We start from the raw sequence: 22,202 nt of genomic DNA, 5'->3' as shown, positions 1-22,202 counted from the left end.
GACAGTTCCGTTCATTCTGCCGACCGAGGGTTTAGCGATTTCGACAATAAGAAAATTTCGTGACTTATTTATGCATTGTAAGTCAGACGACGATAACAATTGTGAATCAACCGACCTGAACAAACAGGATGTTAGAGGCAACACCATTGAAACGCATAGAGCTGTCAAAAAAGCGGCAATTTGATTGGTCATGGAATCCACCAGCGAATAGAAAAATCTACGTATGTACCCTGCATGAGTGCTATGATGGCTCAAGACTACGGAAGCAGCTTTCGTTCTATAATCACTTTACTACAAGCCTTTTATTTCTAATCATATTGTTAGTTGCCCTTGACAACGCAAATTTGGGAGCAATACGAATAAAGGGATTAATGTGTTTCAGCGAGCCATATTTAGTGGCACAATGCAAGTCACCTTATGTTTTGCCGACCAACGATCAGAAGCATGACATATACCTTCTGTCTAAGTCGCTGTTCTTGCTCTTTCAAAGACGCCACCTTGTCAAAACGTTGGCTCCAGTTTTATTGTACCGTTGTTGATCGCTCGTGTTACAGTCATAACATTATTCTAACGCTCACCAGATTTCTCACAGGCAGACGTAAAAAAATACGATGAACTTCTTGGTAAAACGATGGATTGCATTGGAAGGCCGCAATTTTTAAGGCCACGATAAACATACGACACCCCCAGTGCTGAGAACCTAGAACTTCGAGATTGGAAATTTCAAATTGAGATTAGCAGGTCGACGGAGCGGCGGGGGGGGGGGGGGGATTTCGAATCTGACTGTTGCAATTTTGCTTTGGTACTTTGTTCTAACGTGCATGTCACATTTCGGTGAATTTTTTTTTTTGAATATTGCGCCCTGTAATCTAATAAATCCATATTATTTTCTAGCACTGAATAGGTACGTTTCCTAAATTTTCACTTCGATAATTGCTTCATTGAATGTTTTCGGGGGGAATTACGGCCAAGTAAATTCGTGGGTCTCATAGGCATTGCCTTGTGTCACGTTTACAGTGCAAGCACTGCTTTGTCTAAACATGGCGGTTAGATGCTGAAACTAACATCTCCATGAAAGTCGACAAAGCAACCGCAAAAGCAAAAAAGCAAACAAAAACATTTTTCTTTGCTTAATGACAGATTAATATGTCACATTTTAGTGATGGGCTGGCATATTCAGCCTGCATCCTCGATATTCATGTCGTGTATCGCAGCATTCGTAACGCATTCGACCGGAGCGTTACGCCTTCCGTAAAGACAGTCTAGATACCATTAACGAACAATCTAGATCAGAACAGTCAGATTACAGAACAGAACATCAGATCAGAACAGTCTAGATCACATTCACGTCAATTTTCTTTAAATCTGATGGCAAGCCACTAAGCCACTTCCGTACGCCAATGCATGCATCTGACTCCATATCCGGTGCAAATATTTAACGTGGTTTCTTCGGAGTATTTATGAAGCAGGATTGAAATAAAAGTGCAATTTAATGCACAAGGAGTATAAAGAGGGCATTATGCGACACTTAAGATTGGGAGTTTTCCATCTTTCCTTCTCTCTTTACTCTATTTTGGTTCATGGTATGTAGAAAGCCATGGTAGGTCAGGTGAAAGGTGTGAATGAAAACTTAATGATGCCCGGCTAGTCAGGTGGTTACGCGGGCCGTTGTAAGGGGTTCATTTAAGCCAGACGTGATGTGAATAACGATATGACTTGATTATATAGAGCTTTTTTGTAAATTTCACAATTTTCATACAGCTACGTTGCTACGAAGGGGAAAAAATGGCATCCACCGGACTGGAGGACGAAGCTCGCAGTTCACTGAGCAACCTGTGTTGGTTTCCTTTGTAACTTCGTGCTACAGTCAGGTGGATGACAATTCTCGCCCCTTTCATGAGCTTTTCTATTGCGTGACTCCACGGAACTGATGTGTCATGGTCAGTGCTCTAGTGCTTCGAGGTTTCAATTAATTTACCGTCTCTCTGCGGTCTGCTAGCCTCCCGGATAACTCAGATGGTAGAGCGACCGCCCGGGAAGGTGTTGCTCCCGGGTTCGAACCTCAGACCAAGGCGAATTTTTCTTCAGCTGTGAAGCTTTCTTTCTCGGAAATCTCTATAGGTTTCCTTTGTATAGGTTTCTTTTGTATATATAGCTTCGCGCTACAGCCAGATGGAGAGCAATTTTTTTCCTTTCCTGAACTTTCATCCACCTTGCGGGATTCCGCAGAACTTATTTGGCAGCTATATTGCCACCATTCCGTAGCACACTGTTTTCTTCAGTATTTGCCATTTGCATTAAAAGCAAACCCGATGAGCACCATCGTTCCCAGCTTATTTTGCTATTTCATTTTTTTTGCCTCAAAGCATGTTTTCCTGCCCTAACCTTCTGTGCAAATGCGTTCGCTGGGTATAAATCTCGCGAATAGGTACGATAATAAACTACAGAAGTTTCACTTACTATCCATGGCATGTCCTCCTTGGAGGTTGGCTTGCCGTGGTATATTCTTCCTTTTGACCCCAATTCGCCACAACCTGCAATACTCATATAACGTATTCGAAGACTAAGCATAGTAGCTTTTTCAAGATAAAAGTATGGCTTCTCATGAACTGGTATGTTAATGGTGGCGAACGTTCGAGGCCGCGCGAGACATGCTAAATGATACACTAGGTAATGAAAATTGCCTAATTATTTTTTTACTATTAGATAAAGTGAAATGCAAGAACGCACGTGTAATTCGTTTTGTTTACTTAGATTTCAGAATACGCTCAACAAACCCAGGTTGCCAAAATTACTTCGGAGCCCTGCACAACGGCGTCCCTTAGCTCCAGAGCTGTTTTGGAATGTTAAACCCTACGAATCAATGAATCCAGTGCCGGTTTGCACTATATCCAGGATGGGCCAGTCGCGAAATACAGCAGCCAGCACCAAGTAGGTAGCAGCTATAGCAGCCAGTACCCGCAAATGGGTGGGAAGTGGTAAAAACTGCGCTTACAAACATAACAAATATTTATTTATTTATTTATTTATTTATTTATTTATTTATTTATTTATTTACTTTGTAAAGGGGGTTTATTCGGGTCGTAGAGAAGCAGCGACCAACGCAGCAACGGCTGGTAGGGTGCAGCTAGATAGCGAACTGGGTATGAGCCACGCGATGGCAACGAGGCTTTTTTTAATCTGCCGATCTTCTTCGTCACAATCACCCCCGGAATTGAAGAGTAGCCATCCTGGCGACCTAGGAAGAGGTGAGCGGATCGTAATGGCTTCAGCCGGTCAATGTGCACAGTCTCTAGCCCCCGACGACGCAGATCGGGAGATGGTGACACGGGTCCGACAGCGCTCGCTGCCGCACGAACAATAGGCGTTGCACGTGCACTGTGAGGCGAAGCCGACGCATCCAACACCAGAGGGTCGTTTCGCGGAAGATATGATAGGCTCTGAAGATGGGATATGTCGCTCTGAAGTCTCGGGCCAAGATGCTTTTCGCTTCGCCCGGAGAGCGCCCGCCACATGTTCGCCACCGTCGCCATGCCAGTTTGAGCCTTGTGACGCTCGGCCCTGCATCCCTCGACGAACTCCGGGCAAGGGAGGACCTGGAACTTCATGCCACTCGTATGTTGGGCCAGCGGCTCAGTCAACGGGCCACCACCATCGATCTCCCTGTGGATCCCCCCTGCCTACTACCGCTTTGAAGCCTCTCCAGGACGGCCCCCCAGTACAGGAGCCCCATGCTTCGGTCCTGCTCCCCCCTCCGACGACGAGGACATGGATATGTACAGCTCCCAGACACGCGCCCGCGAGATGGAGAGCGAGGACGAGGGGCCAACCGGGCGACGCAAGCAGCTGTCGAGCTCTCCCCCAGCCCGGAGCATCACACGGCAGCCAGCTGCCACGTGCATCAACCGGACCACGGCAGCGCCATTTCCCCACACTCGGCCGAAACGGCCGCCACCTCCTCTCCTCCTGCCGCCCAAGACGGAGGGCCTCCAAAAAGGGCGAGCGCCACTTCTCGACATACCGCCGAGTTTACAGCCGCCTCCTCCGCGCCCCCTCCGAGCAAGGGCACGCCCGGCACCATCCTCAACGCGCCATCTGCTCCTGATGGCAGCGCGTCCCCTGCAGCATCTGCTAGCGAATCAGCTACAAATGAAAGCGCTGCCGACGCGGTGGAGCCGACGGACGCAACACCCACTGTTTTCTCACATCAGGGCGCTGATCACCCCGCAGAGCGGTTTCTAAAGGACCCACCATGCCAGCCTGCTTCGCGGCCGAAGCCAAAGGGGAAGAACAAGCAGAAGAAGAGGAAGGAGCCTGCCCATGTTTCACGTTCGTCTCCCGGGGCAACGGACGACTTGCGGCGCCCATCCGCTACCCTGGTCACCCCCAGCGTGCCTACAGTCGCAGTACAGCGAGCGACACCAGCCGCCCGCGAGTCTATCACGTACGACTGCACGCTGGTGCAGTCAAAGAGGGACCGGCGGCGTGCACGAGCCCTGGACACTGCTGCACTCCCGGTTGACCCTGCTGTCGTCGGTACGGTGCTCTTCCGTCCCTCGGCGCCCGGTGGAGCCTTCCGAGGAGCACCGCACCTCTCACTCGCTGCAACCCTCTCTTCGCGGCCCGGTGTTGCAGTGGCTCGCGTTAGCCATGAACGCAACATCGTGGCCGCCGATACTACCACCCGGGAGTGTCTGGAGGAGCTGCTGGCAGTCACTGAGCTGCACGGAATCCCAGTGACTGCCCGACTGCCAGCCGAGCGTCGCTAGAGCACCGTCTTCCTGCAAGGGTGGTCGGGTTACCCGCGGACACAGACCTGCTGGGAGCCATCGAGTCGAGCATTCCTGTGCTGTCGGCAGCGAGGGTGGAGAGCACCATCACCATCCGATTCGCGGGACCGGTCCGCCCTGAACCCGTGCGCCTTTTCAAGCTCGGGTTCAGGGTGAGGCCTGCCAGGCCACGCCCAGTACAATGTCGGCAGTGCGACCGTTTCGGGCACGTGCTGGAGTCCTGCAGATGGCCGACCGACTGCATCTCCTGCGGCAAGAGCCACGCGAAGGGCACCTCCTGCCAGAAAGTCCGTTGCAGGAACTGCGGCGGGCCCCATTGGGCCGACACTCCCGCCCGCCCCAAATGGCAGGAAGTACGGGAGGTAGCCACCATCAGGGCTTCCTCCATCTCGGCATTGTCGAGGCGTGCTGTCAGGGCAGCAGTCCGGGAGGAGAAGCAGCCGCAGCAGCCCTCCTATGCGAGCGTGCTGAAGGGCCCCAGCCCTGCACCCAGGCATCCGGTACCAGCCCCTCGTGCCTCTCAACGCCAGCAGACACAGGATACCGCGGCTCCACCCGCCCAAACTACTATGGATCAGCAGGTAGAAAATCTGCTGCTCACCATGCAAGCAGTCAGCACCATGCTGCCAGCTGACCATCCGCTCCGGGCCATCTGCCTGCAGGCAGTGGCATGTCAACAGCGACACAATCAGCATGGGTAGTCGCACAGCAAAACGTCGGCCGCGCATCGTGCAATGGAACGTGCGCTCGCTGCGCCGTCGACACGCCGAACTGTCTGGACACCTACTCCTGCACGAGTACGACGTGCTCGCGTTGCAAGAGCCATACACGCGCGACGGGGAGTGCAACTTTCCGGGATTCGTGGGATACCACAGTGCGACCACCTGCGAGTTACAGACTAGCGCCAACGTGCCGTGCTGTGATCCGCTCTATCCACCCGGTCGTTCCCGCGCGTCTATTCACGTCCGTGCCCATCTTGCCCAAGCCGTCGTTCGTGTGGCCGACATCGTTCCCACCTCCGTAGAGTGTGTGGCTGTGACTGTGCGTGTTGGGGGGTCAACACTTGTGTCGCCAGCGTGTACGTGCAGCTAGTACCATGGTGGGATACGACCTTCATCGAGAGCCTCACCGCGCGCATCGGTGGTGACTGTGTCGTGTGCGGAGATTTCAACTCCCACCAAACGGCGTGGGGCATCGCCCACAGTGAGCCGAACGGCAGGGAACTGCTCGATTCCATCTATGTTTCGGGCCTGCTAATCATCAATACCGGAAGTCCCCCTTTTGTGCGTCGGAGGGTACACGGGAGTGCGATAGACTTGTCGCTCGTGAGTCAGCCACGCCACTACGAGTGGGTTCGCAACCCTGACACGCAGGGGTCGGATCACTATCCGATGTACCTCGACCCGCTCGGCCTGAACCGCACGAGGACACGTACGTACCGCGTCACGGACTGGCCCCAGTTTCGGTCGCTCTGTGCCATACACCCTCCGGCTAATACCAACTTTCTTACGCATCTTACGAGGTGTTTGGATGCCGCTACAAAATTGTGCACGGTGCCTGCTGCAACGCCGGTCCCCGATATCAAGCTTGTCAATCTGCGCGCTGTCCGTCGTCGCGCCGAACGCCATGCCAACGAGAGCGACTAGGTGGAGCATTGGACTTTATATCACCGCCTAGACGCTGCGTGCCGTCGTCACGCCAGGCAGCGTCGCAACCAGAGCTGGCAAAGTCTGCGTGTCGTTGGAGGAAACACGCGACAAGGCGCGCCCTCGGCGCTTTCTCGCTTCCCTCCTCCGTCCCATGATCTCTCGCCATCCTGCACTGTGCATCTCGGTGGCTACGCGCTTGAGCACAGAGCAACTGGCCTAACTCTTCGCCGATGCCTTACTCCACCGCCACCGTCTGTGCGCCCCGTCAGTGCAACCTGCGAACTACCGCCGCACAACAAGGCTGAACTCCTCGCTCCCCTGCGCTACTTCCCTACGAGTGCTATCTTGGAGCACGTTGAGGTGCTTTGCTCGGCCGAGTTTACACTCAGTGAGTTGCGCATTGTTTTGAACACGCGTAAACGACGCTCAGCGCCTGGTGCCGACGGACTAACAGATCAGGTCCTAAGGAACGTCGATGCAGCGCAGCTCCTTTCCCTACTGCAGGCCTTCAACGGCGTCTGGCGCAGTGGCATTACTCCTGCTGACTGGAAAGAGGCGATCGTCGTCCCTATTCTCAAGCGCGGCGAATCTGCCACGAGCGTCAGCTCCTATCGCCCAGTGTCGCTTACTTCGGTAGCGGGCAAACTCTGGAGGCCATGGCATTGCGCCGCCTTGAGTGGATTGCCTCCGCTCTCGACGCTTTCGCCCCTGAACAGAGTGGTTTCCGGCGACTGCGCTCAGCAGCTGACTCGCTCGCGGACGTCGTGGCTACGCTCGAGCACGCAGCAAGTCGCCAAGAATCCGGATATCTCGTGCTGCTCGATGTGCAACGCGCATTTGATAGTCTCCCTCACACCACCATCATTCAAGCCCTTCTTCAGCTACGTGTCACCGGCTGCCTCTTTGACTACATCGCGGCCTTCCTCAGTGACCGTACGCTCAGAGTGCGAGTTGGCGACACGCTCAGTGCCCCTCGCAGCGTGACCTCCGGGGTTCCCCAGTGCAGTGTGATCAGCCCATTTTTTTTTAACTTGGCACTGGCAAGACTACCTGACTACATCCCGAAGATGACAGCCCACGAAGTACGCGTGGCGATCTACGCCGATGACACTGCACTCTTCGCGTGCGGGCCCGCGGACCTCGGCTTCCAAGTGCGAGAATGCCTGCAGCCGGCGACCAACGCCGTCGATGACTATCTCGCCAGCATAGGACTCCAGCTCTCGGCGTCAACAACTGAGGCGTTGTTAGTACACCCCCGTGCTCGTGCGCGCTTCGAAATGCCTTGTCTCACGCTGCGCAGAAGCCCCCTCCCGTGGCAGAGAAAGGAAGGAAGGAAATCAACTTTATTCAGGTCCTGCAGGCCACGAGAGCTTCGGGCTCTCATGGAGTGGGCGTCTCCCACGACGGAACCGGGAGGTTGAGTTTCCTGGCGGCGTCGTGGACCTGCTGGACGGCCCAGAGTTGGGGAGCGAGTTCTTCGCTCCGGATTGCCTCTTCAAACTTGCGCTTGTCCTGTTCGTAGTTTACGTGAGCTTGCGAGCACGGCCAGAGTAAATGATAAACGTTAAGGGATGTATTGCAATTGGTGCAATAAGACTTGTCGTAGAGCTCAGGCATACAATGGTGTAATCTGTTTTGAGTGGGGTATGTGTCTGTTTGTAGCATTCTGAGTGTAACTGCTTGAGCTCGAGTGAGCGTGCGGTGTGGCGTGCTATATTGTCTGCGTTGTAGGTAGTAGTGTTTAGTGACTTCGTTGTATGTAGTGGGCGCGTCCTTATTCTCCGAGTGGTCGGGTGAAGCCGCGCGGTCTGTAAGCGCGCGCGCAGCCTCGTGTGCCGCCTCGTTAAGGTTGGGGACGTCGCCGAGCTTTGGTCCTAAGTGTGCCGGGAACCAGTATATGAAGTGTTTCTTAATCTCTTTCTTTGAAACAATTTTGAGAGCCTGTGCGCAGACCGTGCCCTTCTGGAAAGCTCTGATAGCGGCTATGGAGTCGCTGTAGATATGGGAAAGATTGTCGTCGGTGAGCGCAACAGCGATCGCAACCTGTTCGGCCTGTTCAGGCTTCCTTGCAATTACCGTGGCTGCATATCTTGTGGATCCGCGGCCGTCCACAACCGCCACTGCGAAAGCTTTGTTTCCCGTGTATGCCGCCGCGTCCACAAAAGCTGAGCGTTCACGGTTCGCCAAGGCTTGGTTAAGAAGGAATTGTCCTCTCGCTTGTCGTCTGCCCCTGTTGTTTTCGGGGTGTACGTTTCTGGGTATAGGGCGGACTGTGATCCTGGCGCGTATGTCCCGTGGGAGGTCCGCAAAGTCTTTTTCTATGTGTCCTTGTGCAAAGCCTAGCTTCTCTAGGATCGTGCGCCCCGGAGGCGTCGTCGAAAGCCTAGCAAGCTGGGCGCGCTGCTGGGCTTCGGCAATTTCTTCCAGGGTGTTGTGCATGCCCAGGTGCCCCAGCTTCTCGTTGCTGGTGCTGGTTGGAATGCCGAGGGCTTGCTTGGTGACCTTTCTGATTTGGGCATTCAGTCTGTCTCTTTCGGATCGTGTCCAATTGAGCATTGCCGCAACGTATGCGAAGTGACAGGTGACGAACGCGTGTATGAGTTTGATGAGGTTATGTTCCTTGAGGCCCCTGTGTCTATTGGCAATTCTTCTGATGAGTCCAATAGCGTTGTTGGTTTTGGTGATGAGCTTCTGAACCGTAGAGGCATTGACGTCTTTAGTCTCTGCGATCATACCCAGGACTCTGATTTTGTCGACGCACGGTATGGCGTGCCCCGAAGTGGTTCATACGATAATTTCTTGATTATAGTCGAAGTCTGACGAGTATGGCCTGCGGCCTTTCTGCGTGGGTCTGCGTACGAGCAGCTCAGACTTGGTAGGCGAGCATCTGAGTCCTGTGGGAATGAGAAATTCTTCTATGGCGTTCACTGCTTCTTGCAAAATGTCCTGCACCATGCCCGGGGTTCCTTTGGACACCCACATGGTGATGTCATCTGCGTATATGGTATGCTCGAGCCCGTGGATCTGCCCTAGTTTCTCAGCAAGTCCCGCCATGGCAAGGTTGAAAAGCATAGGAGAGATGACCGAGCCTTGGGGGGTGCCCCTGCTCCCCAGCGACAGTGTCTCCGTGGAGAGGTCGGCAAATCGGAGCGTAGCCGTCCTGTTATCCAAGAATGACTTGACGTACGAGTGGAACCTAGCTCCGAGGTTGAGTTCGGAAATGGTGTCCACAATGTATTGGTGAGAGAGGTTATCGAACGCTTTCTCTAGATCCAACCCAAGAATGGCCTTGGCGTTTCTAATGGGGTCATCAATGATTTGGTGCTTGATTAAAATCATGGTGTCTTGAGTTGATAGACCGGGTCTAAATCCGATGAGGGTGTGTGGTAACAGCCTCTTGGTTTCGAGGAATCTGGAGATTCTGTTTTGAATGGCGTGTTCCGCCGCCTTACCCACGCACGACGTCAGTGATATGGGTCTGAGATTCTCGACGCCCGAGGGCTTGTTGGGCTTTGGAATGAGAACCGTGGTGGCGTTCTTCCATTCCGGTGGGACCCTGCCGGAAGCCCAGACCTGATTGATTTGATCCGTTAGGAACTGGACGGAGTCTTCGTCCAAGTTACGAAGGGCCTTGTTACTAATACCGTCCGGACCTGGGGCCGATGTGCCATTCAAGTTTTGAAGGACGGTCCTGATTTCTTCCAGGGTGAAGGGTTCATCGAGGTCGGGGTTGTCCGCTCCCGTGTACGGGGAACCGGATGCCTCGGCCTCGTTTTCCTCGCTGCTCGAGAGTGGCATGTATCTTTCGGCAAGTCTTGCCATAAATTCCTGCTCGTTGGAGTTTTTGAGTTCACGTTTCGCTATCTTGTCAGCCGCCTTGGTCTGGGAGCTCCTGGTTTGACCTTTGTTAAGAAGGTGTTTGAGTAGGTTCCAAGTTTTTCCATATGTCACGCTGCCATCGGCCCTTGCACATACTTCGTCCCATTGTTGGTTGGAGAGAACTACACAGTGGTGCTCAATGTCCTTGTTCAGTAGTGCAATCTTTTTCCTAAGTCTTCTATTGAGTCGCTGGGTACGCCATCTCTGCAGTACGGATCTTTTCGCTTCCAGCATGTGAGCGAGCTTAGCGTCCATCCCGATTGTCTGGGCATCTGTTTCTATTTCCTTGCTATTGACGTTTCCACAATGTAATGGTCGCTGCCGAGGTCTTCGCCGGTATTATGCCAGGTGGCCCCCTCGGTGTTGAGAACGAACGTGAGGTCTGGGGTGGTGTCCCTCGAGACCGAGTTGCCCATCCTGGTAGGGTAGAGCGCGGACGTGATAAGGTTGAGGCCCATCTCTTCCGCATCGCTGGCCAGATTTCTGCCTTTGGCGCTGGTGATGCCGTAGCCCCATTCTACGTTTGGGGCGTTGAAATCTCCGGCAATAATCAGTGGGTTGTCCCCGGATTTGTCCCTGGCCTTCTTCAACAGTCTTCTGAAACTTTGCGTTCTGTGGTTCGGGCTGCTGTGCGTGTTAAGTGCTAGTATGCTCTTAGCCTTCTTGCCTTTGGGAAAGACTTCGATGAACAAGTGCTCGCATTTGCTGTCCGGATTACTTCTGTCAATTTCGGCCCACGCGAGCCTGTTACTGACAAACGTCGCTACGCCGCTGCAGGCTTTTGTTGGTGGAACGGCAATTGTTTCATATCCCGGAAGTGTGGGTGTGTCGGTGTTGGTCTCTTGAATGAGTATGATGTCCGGCTTGTCTGTAGTGTGTCTGATGTGCTGTTGCAAGACCGATTTCTTGTTTCGGAACCCGCGACAATTCCATTGCCAGATTATAAGCTTGCCTTGATTGTTCGTTTGCGCTTGGTGCCTTTCGGCTGGTTCTCGCTTATTTGCCTTCTCCATTTTTGCTTTCTACTATGGTTGCGGACTTTACCGCCATTTTGGTTGTGACGATATCGCTTGTTGCAGTGTTCCTTCTGACCATGGGGGAGGCAGGGGAGTTGACCGGTGCCGTGGAGTGAGTGAAGACGGTCCTCTCGAGGCCCTCGATCCTGGCACCGAAGCCCTTCTCCATCACTTCTACCCTGCTCGTTAGGCCATCGACCGCCTCTACTAGTCTGTCGTGCCCCTTCTTTAGTGACTCGACATCGAATTGTAGTTGACCTAGGGTACTAAGGATCTTGTCCAATTTACCGTCTATGTCCTTGGCAGGCGTGTCGCATTCCGTGGTCTTGGCCTTGCGTTTCTTGGTAACTGGTATGCCCGCGGGTGGGCTTTGACTAGTCGTTTCTGATTCCGCTACGCTGGAGGGATTCGGACTGGGTGAAGTGTCCATGTGCATGTCCTGTGTATGTGCAGTTGGTGAGCTAATTTGCGTTTTAAGCAATCTATTCTCGTTAGCCAGTTCTGTCATTGTGCGTCTGAGTTGAGCGTTTTCGTGCTCGAGTGCTTTGATTCTCTCTAAGATGTCTTTGTGTACAGTATTCTCTGGCCGCGCTTGCAAGCTCACCTGAGATTGGTCCCTCAGTGGCCCGGAGTTAGTGGGCAGCGTCCCTGCCGTTGCCGAGGCCTGGCATCCCGTTGTCGCCTTGACTCGCTGGGCCCAGCTGTTAGCTCCGGCCGCGGGTGCGAAGCGCACGCCCGAGGTGGAGCGGCCCCGGCTCCCGGGTGTGCGGGAGCGGCTCCTGCGACCTCTGCTGGCCGATCGGGATCCCGAGCTCCCTCTGGATCTGGAGCGCCCTCTGGGCTCGCGCTGTCCGTCTGGATGCTGCGCCGCACCCGCGCCGTTCTGCCTTAAGAGACTCGTCGCTTTTTCTCGAAGTTTCTTGGACGCAATGGCTGCCTGCTTGTTCTGGATTCTTCGTTTGCGTACCACGTACGGGACCTGGTATCTGCTCTTGCATTCCTTGCTGGCCGTGGGGTGTTTCTCGCCGCAAAGCGCGCAAGAGACTTCTTCACAAGCGTGATCTTCTCCGGGGTCTGGAATGCCGCAATCCCTGCAAGTCTGCTTCTCCGGTGTGGGGCATACGTCTGCTCGGTGCCCTAGTTTGCCGCAAGCCTGACGTATGGCGATCTGCTTCCTGTAGAGCGAGCACTCTACCCATGCACATCCGTACATCACGTGGTTGGGAACTTTGTGCCCTTCGAAGACTACGATCACCGTCCCGGTTTCCTTAATGCGCTTCGCCGCCAGTGCGAGTGGGTTTCTCGGGTTGACGATGGACCTGGTTATCGTTTCTTGCGTGTGGTGGAGCGGAATGTTGCGAATGACTCCCTTGCACGTGTCGTCCGGTGCAGTCTGGTAGGAGAAGGCCTCGTACGTCTGCCCGGCGATGGTGACGCTCTGAATTTTCAAACCGTTGACGTTTTCGGGTAGCGGGGAACTCACGACCATGATGTTCTGTTTGAGGTTGGGGCAAATCGTGTCCCCGTCGCACTGCATCGGTTCGAGTCCGGCTGCTTCTTGAATGGCCTGCACAATTCCCACGTGTCCGGTTTTGGCGATGTTCAGTCCGCCGCGGATGCGAATTACTACTTTGGTCTCGTTTTGCGGGAGTAAGGGCATTCTACTTGCCTTGATGACTTCTTTACGGGCCGACATGGGCTTGGTTGCTTTCGCTCTGGCGCCGGAGGCTGCCACGTTGGCAGCCATGTTGAGGTTAGACTTAGGCTTGGTCGCTCTGCGTGGGGCGATGTCGCACCACCCGTTCCTGACGGAAACCTCCGAGGGGTCGATTTCTCGGCCGATCACTTCGTAATTCATTGTAGTGCCGTTGGCAAGACTTGGGTAGATGTCTTTGTGCCGGTGGGAGCCCCGGCGTCCGTCCAAGCGAAGAAATCGTCGGCGGGTACGGCGTTAGGGTTAGCCGACGTAGCGCCCGCTTCGGGCATAAAAGTCCTCGCGGTAGTGCACAAAATAAACTCACAGGGTCGAAAATGGTCTTGAAGTGAAGCCTATATCTTCATAAACGTGATGCCGCGGTGCAATGGCACTGGTTTCGCAAAAATAACACTTAATTTGAACAAATTGCGGGGCTTCGACGCGACGCGTCCTGGCTCGCAGTCACTTCCTGGCAGAGAAAAGTGCGCTATCTCTGACTTGACATCGACTGCCGGGTCAACTTTAGCGCCGCCGCCTCCCAGCTCTGCAAGGATTCTAGGAAGGTGGCCGGCGCCGCACGCTCTCTGCTCGCCCGTGGTCGTGGTTGTACACCGCAACTGGCGCTTCGAGTTTACAACTCGGCCGCAACAACGCCAGCACTCTATGTGCTTCCCCTCACGAACGCCAGAGCCACCAACTGGAACGCCATCGACATGGAGCACCGCACCGTAATCCGCCAACTCTACGGGCTTCCTCGCAGTTCGCAAATGGAAGCAACTCTCGCCGATGCGGGAGACTGGCCGCCCTCACTACGTGCGCGGAAGCAAGCGCTGCAACACATCGAGCGCCTCCAGCGTTCGCCACAGGGCCAGCGCCTCGTGTGCCGCCTCCACACCCTCGAGGGCTCGGGCATGGGCCAGCGTGCCACCGACTTCAGCGTATTCATTGCATCGCTGCCGCAACTTCTCCCTCTGCCGCTCTCGCCGCACGACGCCGCGCTACTCGACGTCACCACCACTGTGCCGGGTGTCAAGTCAAAGCGCCGAACAGCCGTATGTGCCATGCAGCAGGAGGCGGCTGCAGTTTTCTCCGAGCGCCTAGTGCACCGGCTGCTCATTTACACCGACGGCTCTGTGCCGAGTGATGGCTCCGGTTCTGCTGCGTGCACGGTGCCGGACATTTCCGCTACGCGACAGTGCCACCTTCGGTTTGCTTCGTCTTCGACGGTGGCCGAGCTCGCTGCGATCGACCTTGCGGCTGACCTACTTCTACAGCAGACCGGTGTCGTTTCCGCTGCGATCTTATCTGACTCGCGTGCGGCACTGTGCATGTTTGCGAATGACTATGTCGGTCTTCCGCTTGTGCAGCGGGTCGGTTCAAAACTCCGCCATCGCGTCGGGGGGGCTGCGATTTGGCCTTGCAGTGGGTCCCGGCACACATCGGCTTACCGGGAAACGAGGCGGCCGACGCCGTCGCTATGGACGCTCACTCCGATCGCTTCCCCATCGCCACCTCCGTCATCCTTTTCGACGTGGCCAAGACGACAATCCTGCGCACGCCCCGAGCGCAGCACCCGGACCCGCGCGTTGCGGCAGGTACGCCCCCTCGCCTCCTCCCCGTACCGGACTCTCCCGCGAAGACCGTTCGTTCCTTTTTCCTCCGTTCCTCCTAGGCTGCAGGGAGAGGGCAGCCCAGTGTGCAGCAACTGTACCGATGTCTGGACGCTCGGGCACCTCCTACTTCACTGTCCTGCTTTCAGTGTGGAGAGCACGGACTTGTGTTCTTCGTATCGGCGTTTGGGACTGCCTTGCGACACGACCAACGCGCTGCTTTTTCCTGTTGCCCACTCGTCTATCGTCAAGAATGCGCTTGCGGCACTACTTGACTTTTGCAGTTCGACACAACTAAGAGCGCGGCTCCGAGCCCCGCATTCGCTTATGTCATTTTTTTTCTTTTTGCCGCATCCTCCTTTCCCATATATTTTTCTCCCCACACCCCTTTCCCCGTGCAGTGCTGTTGAGGTGTCCTCCTGTGAGAGTCAGTTACGGCATTGCACTCATCTCTTCCACTGTCTCTAAAATCACTTCACATACACACATGGTAGCCGTAAAGGAGAAAGAATGATGAGAATCCGGTAGTAGCTCGAGAGGCAGTGTTATAGGCGTATGTGACGAATGGAAGCACAAGATCCCAGTTGGAGTGGTCGGACGCAACATACATTGGTAGCATGTCACCAACAGTTCTGTTGAATCGTTCTGTTAAGTCATTGGCTTGTGGATGATAAGCAGTAGTAGTGCCGGGAATAATTTGGCGTTCCGATAGGAGTGGCTGCAGGACTTCTGAGAGGAATCCGCGACCCCGATCGCTCAGCAATTCATGAGGTGCGTCATGGCGGAGAACGAAGTTGTTCAGAATGAATGAGGTGACGCATTTTGCTGATGCGGCAGGGAAAGCGGCGGTTTCAGCATATCGTGTCAAATGATCTACGGCGACAACAATCCATCAGTTGCCAGCGTCAGTAGATGGAAAAGGCCCACATAAATCAATGCCGACACGGTCGAATGGCTGAGCTGGGCAGGGAAGGGGCTGGAGAGGTGCGGGGGAGAAATGCGGGACACATCTGCGGCGTTGGCAGGCGATGCAGGAGCGTACGTATTTGTGGACGAAGTTGTACATCCCTCGCCAATAATAGTGTAGGCGAAGCCGTGTGTAGGTTTTCGACACTCCGCCGTGACCACACTGCGGGTCAGAGTGAAAAGCGGAGCATAAATGTTGTCGAAGGTGGCGGGACACTACTAAGAGCCATGTGCGGCCGTCGTCGTGGTAGTTTCGGCGCCATAAAAGTCCGTCGCGGATGGTGGAATGCTGCGCCTGTCGGCGTAACGCTCGAGCTGCTCTAGCTTCCGGAGGATTTGACAAAAAGTGTAATATCCTGACGGTCCATGAGTATTTTCGTTGCAGCGACGCCATGTCAAGGATATCAAATGGTGAGATCTCATGTGTGTAGGTAGAAGTACAGCTGTCTGAAGTAACTGGGAAACGCGAGAGGGCATCGGCGTCAGCGTGTCTGCGTCCAGAGCGATAGACGACAGGGATATCATATTCGTGGATTCGGAGGGCCCAGCGAGCGAGGCGGTCCGATGGGTCTTTGAGGTTAGACAACCAGAAAAGAGTGTGATGGTCCGTCACCACGTCAAAGGGTCGACCGTAGAGATATGGGTGAAATTTTTGAATAGCCCATACGATAGCCAGGCACCCTTTTTCTGTTACTGAGTAATTAGCCTCAGGTTCTGTGAGGGCACGACTGGCATAAGCGACCACCCATTCGGCATTAGTGTTCTTACGTTGTGCGAGCACGGAACCAAGGCCGACACCACTGGCGTCATTGTGAATTTCTGTAGGTGCGCTTGGATCAAAATGGGGCAAGATCGGCGGAGACGTGAGTAGGCGGCGAAGAGTCGTAAAGGCATCATCGGAGGCTTTCGACCAAGCAGAAAGTATATTGTCGCCTTGTAGGTGTTCGTATAGTGGTGCGATCACAGTAGCGAAATTGCAAACGAAACGTCGCATGTAGGAGCGTAGGCCAATGAAGCTGCATAGTGCTTTTAAGTTAGTCGGCTTCGGGAATTCGGATACGGCGCGAAGTTTAGCAGGATCAGGAAGAATGCCGTCTTTGGATACAACATGGCCTAATATAGTCAGTTTTCGAGCTGCAAATAGGCACTTCTTTAAGTTAAGCTGGAGACCAGCATTCCGGAGACAGGTCAGAATTTTATGTAAACGGCGAAGATGGGTCGGGAAATCAGGGGAAAAGACGACAACGTCGTCGAGGTAGCACAGACAATTATGCCACTTCAGGGCCGTGTAGGATGCCATCCATCATGCGTTCAAAGGTGGCGGGCGCGTTGCACAAACCGAACGGCGTTACAGTGAATTCATACAAGCCGTCTGGTGTTACAAACGCGGTTTTAGAACAGTCAGCGTCAGGCATGGGCACCTGCCAGTAGCCAGGGCGAAGATCTAAGGAGGAAAAAACCTCCCCTCCTTGCAAACAGTCAAGGGCGTCGTCGATACGTGGCAATGGGTATACATCCTTCCGGGTAATCTTGTTAAGCCTTCGATAATCAACGCAAAATCGTATGGTGCCGTCTTTTTTTTTTTTTGACGACTGGTGATGCCCAGGGGCTACTAGAAGGTTGAATAACACGGCGTTTCAGCATATCGTTCACCTGGTCATTGATAATACGTCTTTCGGTCGCCGATACTCGGTAGGGACGCTGCCGAATGGGTACATGGCTCCCAGTGTCGATAGTGTGCGATACAGTCATTGTGCGGCCGAGTGATGTTGCTTAGCAGTCAAAAGAAGAAGGGAAGCCTTCAAGCAAGTGAAGAAGTTCATCGCGCTGCGTCGTCGTAAGGTCACTGGCAATAGCTGGCGTAAAAGAACGTGGCAGTGACTGAGGAGGCGACGCCTCGGTAGCGGCAAGTGGAGTCGTCCGCCGTGTCGAATATTGAAGATGGGGCCAGGGGCTCTGCTCTGCCAAGGCTTTCACGGCGGGGTAAACTAATTGGTTCGACCGATGGGTTTGACACGCACATGAGAGTGGCGCCAGTTTTGAACTCGAGGACGGTGAACGGCAGTAGTAGTGAATGGCGGCGAACTAAGAGTTCAGACGGAGCGAAGAGGACTGCGCCATCATCTACAGATTCACAAGAGATACTGACAAGAGCGGAAGACCAAGCAGCTATAATGGTATCTTCAGAGACGGCGATTTTGCGACAAGGGTCCCTGTGGTCAGTGATAATATTGCCCGAAAACTGAAGCAGCTCGATTTCGGTAAGGGCGCAGTCAATGATCGCATGATGTGTGGATAGAAAGTGTCAACCTAAAATAACGTCATGTGAACATGATGGCAACACGATGAATTCTATGATATAGAGGACCTCCGGAAGGACGACACGAGCGGTGCAGGCGCCGTATGGCTCAACATGCTGCGCGTTGGAAGTCCGAAGGGACAGTCCAGAAAGCGACGTCCTCACTTTTCCTATCTTCGGGCAAATACCGACATCTATCGCTGAAAGTGCAGCGCCGGTGTCGACAAGTGCTAGCGTCAATGCTCCTTCTATTGCGACTTGAAAAACGTTTTTCGGGGAAGTGTGAGGCCTTATACATTTCGCAGACACCGCAGTTCTCGCCTCCTGAACTGCGATTTGTAGTTTCCCTGGGGCACGGGGCTCCGCCGACGGTGCATGGGGGAAAGGGAGCGGCGGCGACGAGAAAGTGAACGGCGAGCGGCGGAGAAAGCAGTCTCGACGCCAAGAGGAGATTCAAAGGTTTCCGAATAGTTGTGGCGTTGTTGGTAACGTAGCGCTTATGGACGCACATTGTTGGGGATGTTCGAGGTAAGGAGGCGACAGTGACGTGCTACGTGTCCAGCATGACCGCAATAAAAACAAATCGGACGATTGTGTTCCGTGCTCCAATGCTGTTGAGGTTGTGCATACTGCACCAGTGGACGGACTGGAGCGGATACGGGCGGGCGCAAAGGCGGGCGAAGCGGACAGTAGGTCTTTGGTGCAGGCCTCATAGACTTCGGCGTTCGTCAGGGAAGCGGCAATCGGAGCCTGCTGGAGAGAAGGCGAAATGTGGTCGGCTACCTGCTCCTTGATGGCAGACTGGAGAGCGGGCGCCAACGGAGAACTCAACTGGCTGTGTGCAAATGCAATCAAAGAAAGCTGATGAGCCACCTCTTCACGGACGAACTCCTTGATCTGTAGCAGCAGCGGCGTGTTATCCGGAGCAACAGCCAAGCTCGACATTGAAGTCGCCTGAGGAGTAGATTGGCGAGTGGCTACGCGTTGTTTGCGGAGTACGTCGAAGTTTTGACTGACAGAGACTGACGTGTTCAGAGACTGTCGCCGGGTTTTTCGCCAACAGCATCTGGAAAGCGTCATCTTCAATGCATTTTAAGATATGGCGGAACTTCTCCGAATCAGCCATTGTGACGTCAACGCAGTTACAGAGGTCAACAACGTCTTCTATGTAACTGGTAAATGTCTCCCCACACTGTTGCGCACGACCACGCAAACGTTCCTAGGCGCGAAGCTTGCGAACGGCGGGGCGCCCGAGTAACCCCGTCACGTTAGTTTTGAAGGCCGTCCATGTCGTGAGATCACGTTCACGGTTGCGGTGCCACACGCTGGCGACACTGCTCAAATAAAATGACACGTAATTCAGTTTTTTTTGGTGTCGTCCCAGTGGTTGTAGATGCTCACCCGGTCGTAGTCAGCGAGCCAGTCTTCTACGTCATGGTCTTCGGTACCGTTGAAGAAGAGTGGGTCGCGTTGACGCCACGGGCCGGGGCACGCCACGGTAGTCACCAGCGCAGCGGGTTGTGGTTGCGGTGGTCCTTCTTCCATCCTAATGAAGACAGGCTGCAGTGTCCGGTTGCGAAGTTCCAGAACTCCTGTTGTACCCAGCAGCTCCGCCAATTGTAAAGGGGGCTTATTCGGATCGTAGATAAGGAGCGACCAAGGCAGCAGCGGCAGGTACGGCGCAGTCAGTGAACGAACTGGGTATGAGCCACGCGATGGCAATGGGCCTTTTCTAGCCTGCCGACCTTCTTGGTCACCATTTATTTATTTATTTATTTATTTATTTATTTATTTATTTATTTATTTATTGAGCACCTCAAATACCGCATCAAAGAGGTATTACGTGAGGGGTAGGTTTGAGCTGGAGCACAATCTTCAACGATGCGTTTGAAGTGAGTGCGACTAGCGAGTGTACACGCCGTCAAGTGGGAGGTCATTCCAGCCCATCGAGATACGCACAAAAAATAACTAAGGTTGACTGAAGTGTGGTCGTGAAGCGGGTAAGTAATGGCTTTCCAATTACTTGCGCGGTGTTACGCGCGGTAAACTGGACGGATGATAGAGTTGCCGAGCTGCCAGTTGTAGAGCCTATGAAACAGACAAAGCCGCCGCATTCTACGTCTAGGTTCTAAGTTCTTGATTCTAATGTGAAAGCACTGACAGCGGCAGCTGCTGCATTCAATGGATTTGTCATTGATCAATGTTCCATATCGAGCGATGTTTCATCTGGAGAAAAATCGTCAAGTAGCTCTTCAAACAATGCTCCCGCGTTCCGAACAATCGAACGCTCTGCTTGCCCAAGACGTCTTGCGGACTTTTAAGCTTCAGTATGGCGCTGAAGTCTATTATCTCACATTCTAAATTTTCAAAGACTGGGACCCTAAGTGACTCCTGCGGAGCTCTGAGCCACTTCTCCAACGTCAACTCCTTTCTTTTACGTTAAATTTTCAATATTTTCCATTGTATATGAGGGAAGAGCACTGACGTTGCATTGAGCACTGCCGTAGATCGGTATTTGAGGAAACGAGGCAGCTTATGCTCTGGTGGCTTGACCCATAACATCTCATGCATGTTTGATGACACTTGACTGCCTTATATGCCGCAACTTACAACGCTTGCACCCTTATGAACGGGTCGCCAGGGGATCCTACTCAGCACCAATCGGTGTCCGCGCTTTCAACCTACTGCAATAGGTCCCTACTGGGAAAGTTACGCATTGGGTGCGTTGATGTAGCACATGGCCTTCACCGTCAAGAACGCGCCCCGAGTCCTTCGTGTACGACTTGTGGACACTGCAGTGAAACGCTTGAGCACCTGCTGTTGAAATGCCCAACGCTCTACAGTTGTTGGTGCGTGCGGCGGAGGATCTTCCACCAACTTAATATTGCTCGAACTGCACTCAATGATTTATTGTTTGCGTAAGGTCGTGCTTTAACTCGTTGTGAGGCTCACAAGGTTCTACTAGAATTTATCTCAACCACGGAACTGCACTCTGATCTGCAGTGCTGGTGCTGTGCGTGTGATCTGTTGTGGTGTCACATTTTCTTTTTCTCAAGTGATAACTTTCTTTTGCACTTCCCTCTCTGAGGGCACTATATGGCACAAGTTTTCATTCGAAATGACTTAAATAGATAGATAACAAAATTTTCGATGCTTGATTTCTCACAATGCCTCCTCGTTGGCAACGATAAGAAATTTGCGGCACGCATCGCCTCGTACTGTTGCGCTGTGGCACGTTCGTGCCGGGTCAGGGACGTCATATGTCTTACGATTGAACACGTTTTAACGCTGATTAACGGTACCGCTGTCTCTACAAGGTCGACCATGGTAGGCGACGATTGCGGTCATGAATATGACTGCAGTGCGTCTCTTATCGTAATGCGCAACAGGTTATATATTGCTTGCAAAGACGTCAACCAAGTTTGATCCTCCTGGGATTTTCTTTACCTCCTTTTTAAGTGGGTGGAAATGTGACCTTTACAAGAAACAATTGCTAGCCCGCTTGTCTTTTTATCTTTATGATGTTTATGTGAGTTCCCATAATGAAGGAATTCTCCACTGAGCATGACACAAAGAACACCTGAAATGAAAAGGCTATGTAGGTGGTATTTGAAAGGCTTACGTCACCCTCCTGAACTCGTAAGCCTGGTTCTATTGGCGCGGGAGTTGCAGAAACTTTACTATGCGTAATTTTCACTTAAAAAAATCCCAAATCATAATCATTATTTTAATGACCTCGCTGCAGCGGACGCAGAAATATTATTCATTCTCTGCTTGATCACATTTGTCGTTAAACAAAACCGCCTATTTCGATCACGTTGTGAGATCACTATTAAAGAATAAAGGTCTCACTCACCGGCTTGGTTCAAATTAGTGGCCATTTCCTGCGGAGAGAGAAATAACGGTCCCATTTAATAGCAGCATTCTAAATAATTAGCTTCAACGTGGAACCTATGTTCTAGGAAAAAAAACGAACCCCGACCTTAAAACTGGGCATATAATTTTGGCTCACAGGAATGCCTAAAGCACTGGACCTGTTACAGGAACGGGAGATTGTATTCAATGGCTTCTCAATAAAGCGAAGCTTTCTTTGCCTGGTTTACCGGGTTGGGCCAACACCACCTAGATAGCACAAGGCATGTTTACTCCGATCCATGAGGTCACGCTACCTGGCCCGAAATTCCCATTGAGAAGGCTGGCATGATAAAAGCGGTGACGTCAAAATCACAGTTGCCTACTCGGGAGCATCCAATTAGATTCTATGGCAGTGGGGCCAGGTAACACGATGACATCGATC

At 53.1% G+C, this 22,202-nt stretch overlaps 1 protein-coding gene across 3 annotated transcripts in view; it reads right to left on the bottom strand.

Annotated features, from left to right (window-relative positions):
• The window catches only part of LOC142564089 (chymotrypsin-1-like), a 69,015-nt gene that overhangs the window by 40,194 nt on the left and 6,619 nt on the right, over positions 1-22,202 (bottom strand). For all 3 annotated transcript variants that reach the window (XM_075674930.1, XM_075674928.1, XM_075674929.1), the window contains exons 2-3: positions 21,762-21,789; positions 2,461-2,534 (exon numbers count right to left, since the gene is read on the bottom strand). In XM_075674930.1, the coding sequence (XP_075531045.1) occupies positions 2,461-2,534; positions 21,762-21,786 (99 nt within the window). In that variant the 5' untranslated portion in view covers positions 21,787-21,789. The remainder of the gene's footprint in view (positions 1-2,460; positions 2,535-21,761; positions 21,790-22,202) is intronic.

This window comes from Dermacentor variabilis, chromosome 11 (genome assembly GCF_050947875.1).
Source record: "Dermacentor variabilis isolate Ectoservices chromosome 11, ASM5094787v1, whole genome shotgun sequence".
NCBI lineage: Eukaryota > Metazoa > Arthropoda > Arachnida > Ixodida > Ixodidae > Dermacentor > Dermacentor variabilis.
This window is presented reverse-complemented; position numbering and strand designations above follow the sequence as displayed.